The sequence below is a fragment of the Calypte anna genome, chromosome 4B, assembly GCF_003957555.1.
Source record: "Calypte anna isolate BGI_N300 chromosome 4B, bCalAnn1_v1.p, whole genome shotgun sequence".
In the NCBI taxonomy this organism is placed as follows: Eukaryota; Metazoa; Chordata; class Aves; order Apodiformes; family Trochilidae; genus Calypte; species Calypte anna.
This window is the reverse complement of record NC_044249.1, coordinates 7,009,004-7,020,804: the sequence shown is the minus strand read 5'-3', so window position 1 is coordinate 7,020,804 and position 11,801 is coordinate 7,009,004. Positions and strand designations below refer to the sequence as shown.

The window sequence follows — 11,801 nt, the reverse complement described above, 5'->3', positions numbered from 1 at the left end:
AGAGAACAAAAAAGACCCCAAACACAAATGACCATTTTTTTAAACCCAAAAATTCTAAGATCAGTAAACCTGAAACCATTACTGAAGATCAATTACTCTACTAAATAGATATTCCTATGAAAACATCACAGATAACATTTATTCCTTTTGATGTCTTCATTTAAAAAACATCTAGCTAAATTTTTTGTATTAAAACATCTATTTATAAACTGGGATGGTTAAAATTCCATTCTCCAACAATATAGTGTATAACACATATATGTAGTGTATGTGTATAACAATATAGTGTGTGTAGTAATTAACTATAGCTTCCCAACAGGGACAGAACACCACTAGATTCTATTTATATGCTAACAAATCAGTTAAACTAAGACTGTGGTCAGGTGCTGCACCAGGGGGTTCCATGTTCTTGATGTCACTCAAGGTGAGGAAAGTCAAAGCAATCCTTACTGGCAACAGCTGATGATCTATCAGAATGGAAAGCTTCAGTGTTAACTGCTCTAAAATGGTCCTGTAACTGGAGTCAAACTCTGCACCACCACAAACCTCTCTCCCAGCCTCCTAACATCTGTCACATTATGGCACAGGCACACATTTTCGACCAACATATCTACTGAGTGTACAAACAGAAGATTCAGAAATGTACTTTTTTCCAATATAGTCACTGTAATCTCCGAGTGAGTGTTTGGATTTATGTTCTTTGCATGTACCAAGTCCTGCTGTATTTTTTTGCAGAGTACTGGACAGGTGCTCTATTAATGTCTGTTGTAGTAAAACAACTGAATCCACACATAGAAAAACCATATTTAATGTTCATGTTCACATACAACACTTAGCAAGAAGAGAATAGACTCTAATGCTTAGAGACCATCTTTGAATGCTTTCAGTAGCAGGTCAGCTGCCAGCCCAGGAGACAAGACACCACTAAGAACCTTTTCTTCCAGAAGTGGAATCTTATCCTTGACTGCTGGGTGATTCTGGAAGTGTTCCAACATATTTTCTTGAATGAGATTCCACATCCACACCTTCTGCTGCCTCCGGCGTTTGGCAATCAACTCACCACTGGTGAGCATAAGGTCACGAAATTCTGTCATTTTATCCCACATTTCTGAGACACCTTCTCCAGTTTTGGCAGAGATACGCAATACCTGTTGGAGTCACAAGGATTTTTAAAACCAAGAAACCACTGGGCTGGAGGGTTCAAGTAGTTTTGGGTTGCTGCTGGTTGTTTATTTTGTTTTATTTTTTTTATTTTTTTAAAAATCCCAAAATTTGAGTTCTACCAACTGTAAGTGGACCCCGAGATCCACAGTATTTGGGACTAACAGGCCTTGTCCAACTGCTGGTATAATGAGTGAGAATAAGTTTTAATGAGGCCTTTAGCTAAAAGGTACTGTATTGCTGGTTTAAACTATAGTTAATTACATATGCTGGTAGATATAACCTGGTAGCTACTCTCATGCACTTAAAATATTCCAGAAAGGAGGTATTTAAACTACTTTTAACATTTGTTTTTTAGACTAGGCATTCAATTTGTCAAAAGTATTTCAGGCATCCAACATGATCTTTTAACTGGAACAGTCACAGGGTTTTTTTGTTTTAAAAATGTCTCTCTTTACCCAATCTAATGACTTGGATACAACCCCTACACATCAGTATTTTCCTTCTTTCAGTTGTCAGACAGTGCCAAAGAGGGAGATTTCTGATAACCTTTTTAATTCATTTGTCTCAAACACTTGGTTTGGGTCACATTTGTCAGACATGACCTCTCATCAGATCTAGAAACAAAAATTACAAAATTATGCCTAAGACTCAAGCAGCCCAGATCATTTAAAAGTAATTCAATGGGTCAATTTTAATACCAAAGTAGAGCATATAAAGGGAGTGAGGGGTGTGTGGGGTGTGTGTGCTCACTTACTTTATATACACATATTAAGAACCAGTACTGAGTATTTTCCTTAATAATTTACCATAACCTTTTGAATAAAAATGGAATGCTGCATTAAAACTAAAGGCCCAGAGGGTGAGAATTCCAATAATCTAAGGATTGCATAAACAAGTGGATGAGGCTCTTGCCCCTGATCTCTGACCATGTGCGAAATTACAAAAAAGTTAGGCAATAAAGGTAACACATGAACAAGTGAAAGAACAAAGATAATCACAAGCTTCAGAGTTATAAAAGTGGAAGAAACAGTTTATGGGACATTGGAAGATATGCATAGTTTACAAAAGCAAGACAAGTCTGTGGCACTACGGATGTTAGTAGTAGGTCTGCTAGTGCTGAGACTGTAGCTCAGGACAGAAATGAAGGGAAGCAGGACTGGCTTTGCACAGTGTTTCATGTGGCACACCTTGAGATCAGAGGGGAAACAGGAACAGCAGCAATCAGCTCTCTAGCACAGTGCAAAACTAAACAGAACTGAAATGTTTATAAAAGAGCCCAGGAAGACAGTATAGCAAGATGAGATGATAACAATCCTAATTCATTCAGCACTTTTTCTGGGGGGAGGGAAAAAAAAAAAAAGTCCCCATGCACAAAACCAAAAGAACAAAACAAAACAAAGAACCCACTCAGACACCCCCTCCTTCCCAAACCACTGTGAAGTTCACAAACCTTTGGTTTCCAAACCTTGGATCGTTTGCGAAGCAGCTTCATGGCACTCACATATTCTGCTTGTATCCTTCGTGCAGGAACAACTAAATCACCATCAGCTTTATTTACAGCAACTAAATCTGCCACCTCAATTATACCCCGTTTGATACCCTAAATGGAACATGGAAAGAAATTCTGAATAACCAGAAGGATTGTGACATTGCTGATTTATCACAAAAAATAGGTCACAATGGTTTGTTAGTTTCTGGTGGCTCTTGCTAACTTTCCACGTGTGCATGTGCTGGTTATGCAAGAGTAGCACCAACAGCCCCTATCATTACACATTATCGCTCTACTTTAACATAAGAAAACTAAATATGGATATCAGAGTTTATATAGTAACTTATCTCATATGTAGGTACTTGAGTTTAACCATAACATGACCAAGTCTGCAAACCTATTTATGTTGATTTCTGATCTCCTGTAATACAAAGCCACCCACCAAAATCGTATCCAACCAGTAAATACTCAAAAAGTCAGTCAGGGAGTATGAGAATTTTACATCCTAATACTTCCAAAATCAGGGGGTTTATCAGTCCTAACTGTGCAATAAATTGATAAAATACTGAAGACTTCCATAGTAGCAGTGTAATTACAAACTGCTACTGATATAGACTTTATGCACAGAAAGATACTATACCCTGGGTGCAAGTTTCTCTTTCTATAAGAGAGGCAATACTTAGTAAGAGAAAACAAAAAATACCTGTAATTCATCTCCACCTGCAGGTGGTAGAAGTAATATAAACATATCAACCATATCAGCCACAGCAAATTCTGACTGTCCCACACCTAGAAAATTGAATTAAAATCCAAAGTTCACCATTTATTGCAAACTTTCAGTCACATAAATGACAGCAATTATGACAGAACCCGGGACTGCACCATGACCAAATCCTTCTAACAAAGACAACATGAAGCACAACAGTAGAAAATAGTGGTTTTACAAAACAAACAGGAATAGAAAATTGGCAGAATGAGCATTCATTTTCAACCAGGGACCACGTATGAACGCATGAGCAAAATCAAAGATTAAAGCAGGTAATTAATAGCACGCTTTATTTAGATATCACAAAAGGATAATTAAAACCTCAAGTACATACCTACTGTTTCCACAAGAACAACATCATAGCCTCCTCCTTCACACAGCAGAATGGCTTCATTTGTGGTCCTTGTCACACCTCCCAGTGTCCCTCTGGTTGGGGATGGTCTGATGTATGCATTCATATCTCTTGACAACTCAGTCATCCGTGTTTTATCACCCAATAAAGAACCTCAAACATTTTATGTGAAATCATTTCAAAAGTGAAAAACAGCCAAACCCTCCCCCCACTCCAACAAACAAGTGAGACAAGACATGTCTTGAAGTCAGTCAAATAAGAATATCTCAACAACCACTTCTAAAAGCTTTGCTGAGGACTAGGAAGCTACTGCTTGGTTCTTCCACCCATCAGAAGCTGGTAAGACCTGATAAACAGGCCTTCATATTTACCAGATATGAAGAATTTGTTCTAGGTCAGAATGAATTTTGCAATTCTTGAATGGAAATTATGGTCAATGATACTTTACCAAAGGTCCTTGAAATGAGTACAGTCAACAAAAATTAAAAATTTCCTATCCAGAACTAACGAATGTTCTAAAATCCTACCTGATCTGCATGCTTGGATTGCAGAATTTTCTAAATAGTTTTGAACTGATTTTTAAACTGTGCAATGACCAGCATTATCAATGTGGAAATATAAGGAGAAATTAATGCCCTTCTACTCCTTCGTTCACAGGGAAACAAACAAATGAGAGAGAAAAAGAGAAAACTGCAGCTCTCGAAAGCTTCGAAGTTGTAAAGCAGCATTTGACATGAGAAATAAAGAAACCTCACAAAATTAGAACTCTGATACAGATTTCCCAATTTCACAACACATTGGGAAACAATGAAAACTTTTCTTTTTAATATTTTACATTTGTAGGCCCCAAATTTTCCCTCCATTTTGTCTGAAGAGTTACTCCTACAGTTGAGAAAGCATTACAAACTTGACCCAAACTTTAATTCACACTCACCACCACTTGTGCTAGAGGAAGGGTCTACAGCCAACACAGACACTTTGTGTTTTCTTTCTGTAAGCATTTTCCCAAAGCATTCTATGAAGGTGGATTTCCCAGCACCAGGAGGACCAGACAATCCTAAATAATCATATTAGGAAGAAAAACACATTTCGTCAATCAAATAAATAATACATCACATGAACACTGTCAACACCTAAGAGAATAACAAGCCATACTTAAGCTCAGTATCACAACAAAGGCAAAGGAAAGCAATGGCAAGGGATCTACCCAACAAAGCAGCTGAAATTGACCCGAGACACCCAACACACCAGCACTCTCTCCACCATCCCTCATCCTAACCCATCCCAACATAAGACTGGCTTTACCCAGCCTTATTTCCTCTCCTCCAAATAAATTTCTCTGTTGATCAGCACTTCAGAGCTTTAAAAATGTCATATCCTAAATATGTATTTTCCAGATTTGCTATTTTTAAAAGACATGCTAGAAAAGCACCAAGTCCTTACACTGAAGAGCTGTTATTTAAAACAAACTGGGCAACTTCCATGTCAAATCATGCAAACTAAGATGAGCTTGATAACCTCCACCATGTATTTCTCACATGCCCAAGTTTGGGTCATTATAAACTTTTCACACGTGACAGACAACAGCTGGATATCACATAGTTTAGCAGTCCATCTCTTTAGAACAAAGGGAAAAATATTTCATAGTTTCCAAGATCACCAGGTTCAAGTGTCCTCAGCTGAAAAGCAGGCTGCTTTAACGTAAGGCAGAGAGGTACAGATCTTCTGTTTTGTGGATTAATGAAAGGACTCTGGAATTGCTCAAGAAAACACCTTATTTGGGAAAAAAGCAGATCTGCTTAATTCAGTTCTTCCCTGTCTAAGTGCAGATAACAGCTGTATCAATCTGCAAACTACCAAACTTGTAAACTCCAGCTTGTAATAGCTATTAAAAAAAAAAAGAAAATAAATCCAACCCAAAATAATTGCCCTGGTACCCAGTAAGCAATAATTATTTCTAGAGCTTTTTCAAAATCATTTTCCAGCTCAAGGCAAAACTCCAGTGGACAAGAGAGGGGATATAGATTGGTTATAAACCAAAACTACTGATCCAAGACTACAGACCATGATGATTAAAGAACAATAGTTACAACAAAAGGTAAGAACTGTCATTCTGTCAAAGCAAGTACTGGACAGACATAAAACACTAACCCACTCTAAAGGCAAGTGGTTTTCCTTGATTTAATTTTTCTTGTTCCCTGTGGTAGGATAATACCTTCTGAAGGAGCACCTGGGCTATTTTCTTCTTCCTACTCTGAGTTGATTCTACAAGTGTTATGGCTTCTGCTAAACAGGCTCTATGACCCTGGATTAGTCCATTGTAAAGTCTGTCTACAAGTCTTTGTTCTCTGTCAGAAAACCCCTCAATTTGCTGGTCAGGGGCCACTTGCTGACACAGCTCTCTCCTCACACTGTGTGATGAACATATCCACTTCGTAGGACAGCAGTGTGCTGGCATAAGAGATTCAATGTGCAGGAAATCTGCTCTGGAAGTGAAGTGAAAGTTCCTTAAGGAAGTTCTCCTAGGGAAATAACAATGGGGGAATCTCAGCAGCAATGAGGAGATCTTCATCTTGTTCAGAATTATGAGCACCAGAAATACCAGTTCACTTATTTTCAGACACCCTAAAGAGAAAGAAAAACAATTTTAATTCCATCAAAGCACTTGTAAGGGCTCAAATGAAAACTCTGTACACAGGCAATCATCAGCTTTTAATTTAACCATACCTAGCAAAAAATAAATTCTCTCTTCCCACAGAAAAAAAATAAATAAAGAGAAGAAGTAGCTACAGAATCTTCAGTAGCATAGCATCTCTTTATTACCATACTTAATAAGTTATTATTTGCATAAATAAGCAGATAAATAAGAAACACTTTAAAATAAGACAGTCTGAGAGATCACACACAGTACTCTCAAATTCCAAGAACAAACCAACCCAACCCTTATGCTTACAGAAATCACTGTATAGCCTACTTTTATGGCTGCAGGGTTTTTTAAAATCAATTACTCAGGAGGAACTTTTTGCGCCTTATTTTCAGGGAAATAAAAAAAACAGTGAAGCCAGCAGTGTGCCCAGGTGGCCAAGAAGGCAAAAATCATCCTGGCCTGGGTCAGGAACACTGTGACCAGCAGGAGCAGGGAGGTGATCTCACCCTTGTACTCAGCCCTGGTGAGGCTGCACCTCGAGTCCTGTGTGCAGTTTGGGGCACCACAGTACAGGAAGGAGACTGAGGTGCTGGGGAGGGTGCAGAGAAGGGCAGCTGGGCTGGTTAGGGGTCTGGAGAAGGGGTCTTAGGAAGACAGGCTGAAGGAGCTGGGGATGGGCAGCCTGGAGGAGGTTGAGGGGAGACCTCATTGCCCCCTGCAACTCCCTAAAAGGAGGCTGTAGTCAGGGGGGATTGGCCTCTTCTTCCTGCTGATGAGTGATGGGACAAGAGGAAATGGGTGCAAGTTGCACCAGGGCAGCTTCAGATTAAATATTAGGAAAAAATTTTTCACTGAGTGGTGAAGCACTGGAACAGGCTGCCCAGGGAGGTGGTGGAGTCACAGTCCCTGGGGGTGTTGCACAATCAGGTAGTTGTGGTGCTCTGAGATGTGACTTAGTGGTTCAGGTGCTGTAGGTCTGATGGTTGGACTCAAGGATCTTGATGGTCCTCCCTAAACGTGTGTGTCTACGGCACATCAACATCCAGAGATAAAGGCAAGGAGCTGAAACCTCCCAGAAGACAGACACAAAGCAGCTGAACCAGACCCAACCACCACACACTCGGGGCCTGCTCTGACCCAGCTCAGCACCGCGGAAAGCCCAAGACAGAGCCCGGGCCGCTCCCTCACCACAGCCGCCCTTGCAGCTGCTACCCGCGGCCTGCGGGGAGAGACTCACCCCGGCTGCCAGGACGCGCTCCCGGGAGCCCGGGCGGCTCCCACCGCCGCGGGTCTGGGAGGGCGCGACCGGGACCCCGGGCAGCCTCAGCCCCGCTCAGCCTCCCTCAGACCGGGAGCGGCCGCCGTAGGAGGGCGCGGAGGAGGGGGAAACATTACCGCTGCACCGGAGCCTCATGTGGACCGAACCCCGAGCCACCAAGCCCGGCACTCACCGGCTGCCGCCCCGCCTCCCCGCCGCGGGGAAGTGACGGCTTCAGGCTGAGCCGGAACGCGTCCGGACACCGGGACAGAACCCGCCCCGGCCCAGCCCTCAGGACACCGGCGTACGGGCGGGGCTGCGCATGCGCGCCCGAGCCCCAGCAGCGGCGTTCGGGGAGCAGTGGCGGGCGGTGAGGGGAGTGACCCAGAGCGGGAACCGCGGGCTGGGTCACGGAACCGCAGCATAGCTGTGGCGTGGCTGGAAGGACCTCTGAGAACACCGAGTCCAACCATACACACACGCCACAAGCAAAAGAAACAAAACCCCGGCAGTCTGGGCCACTGGAGCGCGTCCTGAAGGGCCACAGCTACACGTTCCGTAAATACCTTCAGGGGTGGTGGCTCCACCACCTCTCTGGACAGCCTCTGCCAGTGCCTGACCACTCAGTAAAACAACTTATTTTTTATATCTGTTTAAACCTCTCCCCGCTGCAACTTAAAAGCTATTTTCTCTGGTCCTGCCAATATTCACCGGGGGGAAGAGCCCAACACACACCTCCCTACAACCTCCTTCCAGGCAGACGTAGAGGGCAGCGAGAGCTCTCCATGTTCCTTTACTCATCGTTATTCATTTAGTTAATATCCTACCTGAGGTATTCAGGAGAGTACCTTCAGTAGCCTTAAACTAAACACCCCATTCCCTCAGCTGCTCCTCATATTGTTGCTCTCCAGGCCCCCCACCAGACACACTCCAGCACCTCAGTGTCCTCCTGTAGTGAGGGTCCCAGAACTGAACCCAGTACCCGAGGTGCTGCCTCACCAGAGCTGGGTACAGAGACACAGCCACGTACCCTCTCCTGCTGGCCACACTGCTCCGGATACAAGCCAGGGTGCTGCTGGCCACCCTACCACAGGGTCAGAGTGGAGGGTGGTAGGGAAATGGGCAAGGAAGGTGGCCAACCTTCCCCAGGCACCCTCCCCATCTCCAGCAATTCACCTTTGGGCAGAATCGAGGTCAACAACCAACCAAACAAACCCCCCAAACCTAACAGAACAACACACCTGTTTCTGAAGACCAGTTAAAGACTGACCAAATACACTGTAGGTACCCAACACAACAGTTGCAGCCAACTCTCCTTGCTTTGGAGATAGCCAAATGACTGGTATCAGGTGCTTTCATGGGAAAATAGAAATCCAATTTGCTGAAATCATCCCTTTTTTCCACCCTGTTCTCCTCAACTCCATTATTAAACGAGTTAGCTTTTCTCCAGAGACTACAGTTCCTCAATGTCAGATACACCAGAAAAACTTCCTATTGCACTCTCAATTATGTATATTCCTTCTTTCAATATTCTAGAATAGAATTACACAGGTCTCCTAGAATGAGGTCTAACCTCATCCAAACTAGGCAAAATACTTCCTTAGAAGCTGGACCATATTCTATTATACAGTGCTCTTACACTTCCTCTGTGGTTTTTGAAGATCTGACCAAACATGTATTTTTTTGGTCTTTATTACATGCAGTCCAATGACTTTGGGTAAGACTCACTGGCTTTGTGCTTTCTGACCTGCAACATACAGAGATCACTTGGCTTGTGTGTTCCATGTTCCTTTACCCATCATTATTAATTTAGTTGATATCCTGACTGAGGTATTAAGGAGAATACCTTCAGTAGCTTTTCAGATAAGCATGTTTCTCTCTCTCTTTTTTTTTTTTTTTTTTTTTTTTTGTGTGTGTGTGTGTGTGTGTATATTGTTTATGTTTGGTTTTGTTGTTTAGTTTAGTTTTTTTAATTTAATATTTTTCTTTTTTGTGTTCTCTGTTTCTTTCCTCCTGGAGCACCATAAACTTAAAAATCTGCATTCCATTGTTATTCCATCACAGTCTGAAAACTTGTCTGAGATTAAAGGAAACTGATTGGTTTTACCTCCTTTTTGCAAATCTATCCCAGATGTTAAAGAAAACAGTACTATACTGATGGTTACTCATGAAATGGCAATCTTCCTTCTGAGCCAATACTAAATCAAACTTCCTGTAAAGTGTTACAAATTATTGTGCCATGGAGTAAGGGTGCAGCAAGGCACAAATCTTCAGACAAAATGTGCAGCTGAATCCCAGTCATTATAAGATAATAGAAAAAGAGCCTTCTGTAACTTCTCACAGTAGAAACAGTATTACCATTAGCATTTTGCCAAATTCCACCATGCAAATTTACATTTTTGTCTAACTGGCTTCCCCTTGCAGTTTTAGTTGGATTCTTTCATTCTTCCTTTCTCTGGCAGCACTCCAATTCCCCTGCTCTGTTCACCTCTTCTTTTAAGAGGTACATTATTACCACAGCAATATTTAATACATTCATAGACATAGCTATAAGCAAAGGCAGATAAAAAGCTAATACTGTCTATGATCTAAATGAAATTACAAGAGAACAAATAATTGATGCAATTAAACAAACTGCATCAGCTTGAAACACGGCAGCTTTCTCCTGAATATATAAAAATGTACTTCTGTTAGGGACCTCTATTGGTCCCTCCCTCTGCACATTAAAACGTCTGGCATACCTCCAGTCACTACTGGTTATGGTTACAGCATTAGGAAATCCACATCCCTTACAAGAAGAAATTATGACTTAGAGATGAGATTTTATTTCACTGGTTCTTTCTCCTCCTGTGAGGCTAGAAGGGCATTTAAGAAGGCTCTGCTATGCTCCCAAATCCCTTTCTCCACCATGCCTTCTGTAAAAAGAACTTATTCAGAAATTCAAATTCAGTGGCAATTCCAGCACTGACTACTCAGATGGCACTTGCAGCAGAGCACCTTGTTCTCTTCACTCTCTTCCTTCAATATTTCTCCATTTTGCATCTCATGGTCCATACTGCTTGCTTGCAAATGCATGTTCTTGGCTATTATGAGTGAAACCAGATGAGTGGTTTTATTGCTGTTACAAGCAGTCCGAGGAAAAAAACTCAAGATAGTCCATGAACTACATTAGAAATTTTTTGCTAACATCAGGGTCCATCCTGCAAACACCACCTTACTGTCCCCCAGCAACAAGCATTGCAGTGCTTACCCACATGTGGCTATGAACCATTGCCTCCCAGAGCACAGGAGAAATGAGAGATTTCCTCCACTGCAACCTACAACAGCTGAACAGAGCAACAAACTAGTGTCCATTTCTGGTAAGGGTTAAATCCTACCCGCATATCAGGTTTAGCCATGGCAGAATAACCTCAATCCCTGCTACAGAGTACAAACCTAAACTATAATGGCAACTGAATGACACTTATGCTTTATTTTAGAGGATACCCCTCAGTCCATTTCATTTCTCACAAAATCAGAGAAGACTGAGCCAGTGTCCTCTTTGCAGCACAGCACTAAGGAAGGCAACCATTGATCACAACCTTATTTCCAGCAAAGAGCACTAGCCTTTCAATAAAGAATAGTCTCAGCACTTTAGACAAAATATATCTTCTAACTCATCTTAAGAAGATAATTGGACACCTGAAATAAAAGTAAGAGGAAGCATACACTCACAGCTGAAAGTTTGCCCGTTTAAATGCAACATGAGCCCATGCCTCAGATTTTGCATTTGTGACTCAGGCAAGGGAAAAGCACAGAAGCAGCACTTGTTTGCTGTGTAAGGGCATTCAAAGGCAAGGACAGAGCAGCAAGTCAGCTCCATGGCTAGGTCTGGAGATAGAAGCCTTACCATAGCTTTCCAGGTGCAGCAACCCACAAAGAGGGAACAGCTCCAAAAGCTGAGTAGATTCACTGTTCTCGTGCTGATGAGGAGCCATAAGGTTGTCAGAGCTGTTACAGCTGCCTGAGGAAGCTGGGAAAAGCTGCTTGCTCTTTGAGCTTTGGCTGAGACCTAGAAGAGGGTATCCAAAGAAAGAAGATGAAAAATTCATCTTATGCAACTATAGTTTATATTAGTGTGACATT

General features: G+C 42.0%; 1 protein-coding gene across 2 annotated transcripts; it reads right to left on the bottom strand.

The window, feature by feature from the left end:
* Window positions 1–759: 759 nt before the first annotated feature.
* Window positions 760–7,940, bottom strand: MMAA (metabolism of cobalamin associated A). Of its 2 annotated transcripts, none has more exons than XM_030450593.1 (7): window positions 7,870–7,940; window positions 5,923–6,396; window positions 4,706–4,828; window positions 3,754–3,924; window positions 3,357–3,442; window positions 2,615–2,764; window positions 760–1,148 (listed from the first exon to the last, which is right to left on the bottom strand). In XM_030450593.1, the coding sequence occupies exons 2-7, from the start codon at window positions 6,341–6,343 to the stop codon at window positions 861–863; spliced, it is 1,239 nt and encodes a 412-aa protein (XP_030306453.1). In that variant the 5' UTR covers window positions 6,344–6,396; window positions 7,870–7,940; the 3' UTR covers window positions 760–860. The 2 variants fall into 2 exon arrangements, with proteins under 2 accessions (XP_030306453.1, XP_030306452.1); XM_030450592.1 differs by lacking the exon at window positions 7,870–7,940 and adding an exon at window positions 7,656–7,856.
* Between the last annotated feature and the right edge of the window lie 3,861 nt (window positions 7,941–11,801).

What these genes read in the sequence shown, in the direction of transcription:
- MMAA (XM_030450593.1), bottom strand. Translation starts at nt 6,343, where the DNA reads ATGAAGATCTCCTCATTGCTGCTGAGATTCCCCCATTGTTATTTCCCT. An exon ending in TGTTCTTGTGGAAACAGTAG is followed by an intron (nt 3,443 to 3,753) that starts GTATGTACTTGA and finishes TCAATTTTCTAG; the next exon opens with GTGTGGGACAGTCAGAATTT. An exon ending in CCAAGGTTTGGAAACCAAAG is followed by an intron (nt 1,149 to 2,614) that starts GTTTGTGAACTT and finishes TGACTCCAACAG; the next exon opens with GTATTGCGTATCTCTGCCAA.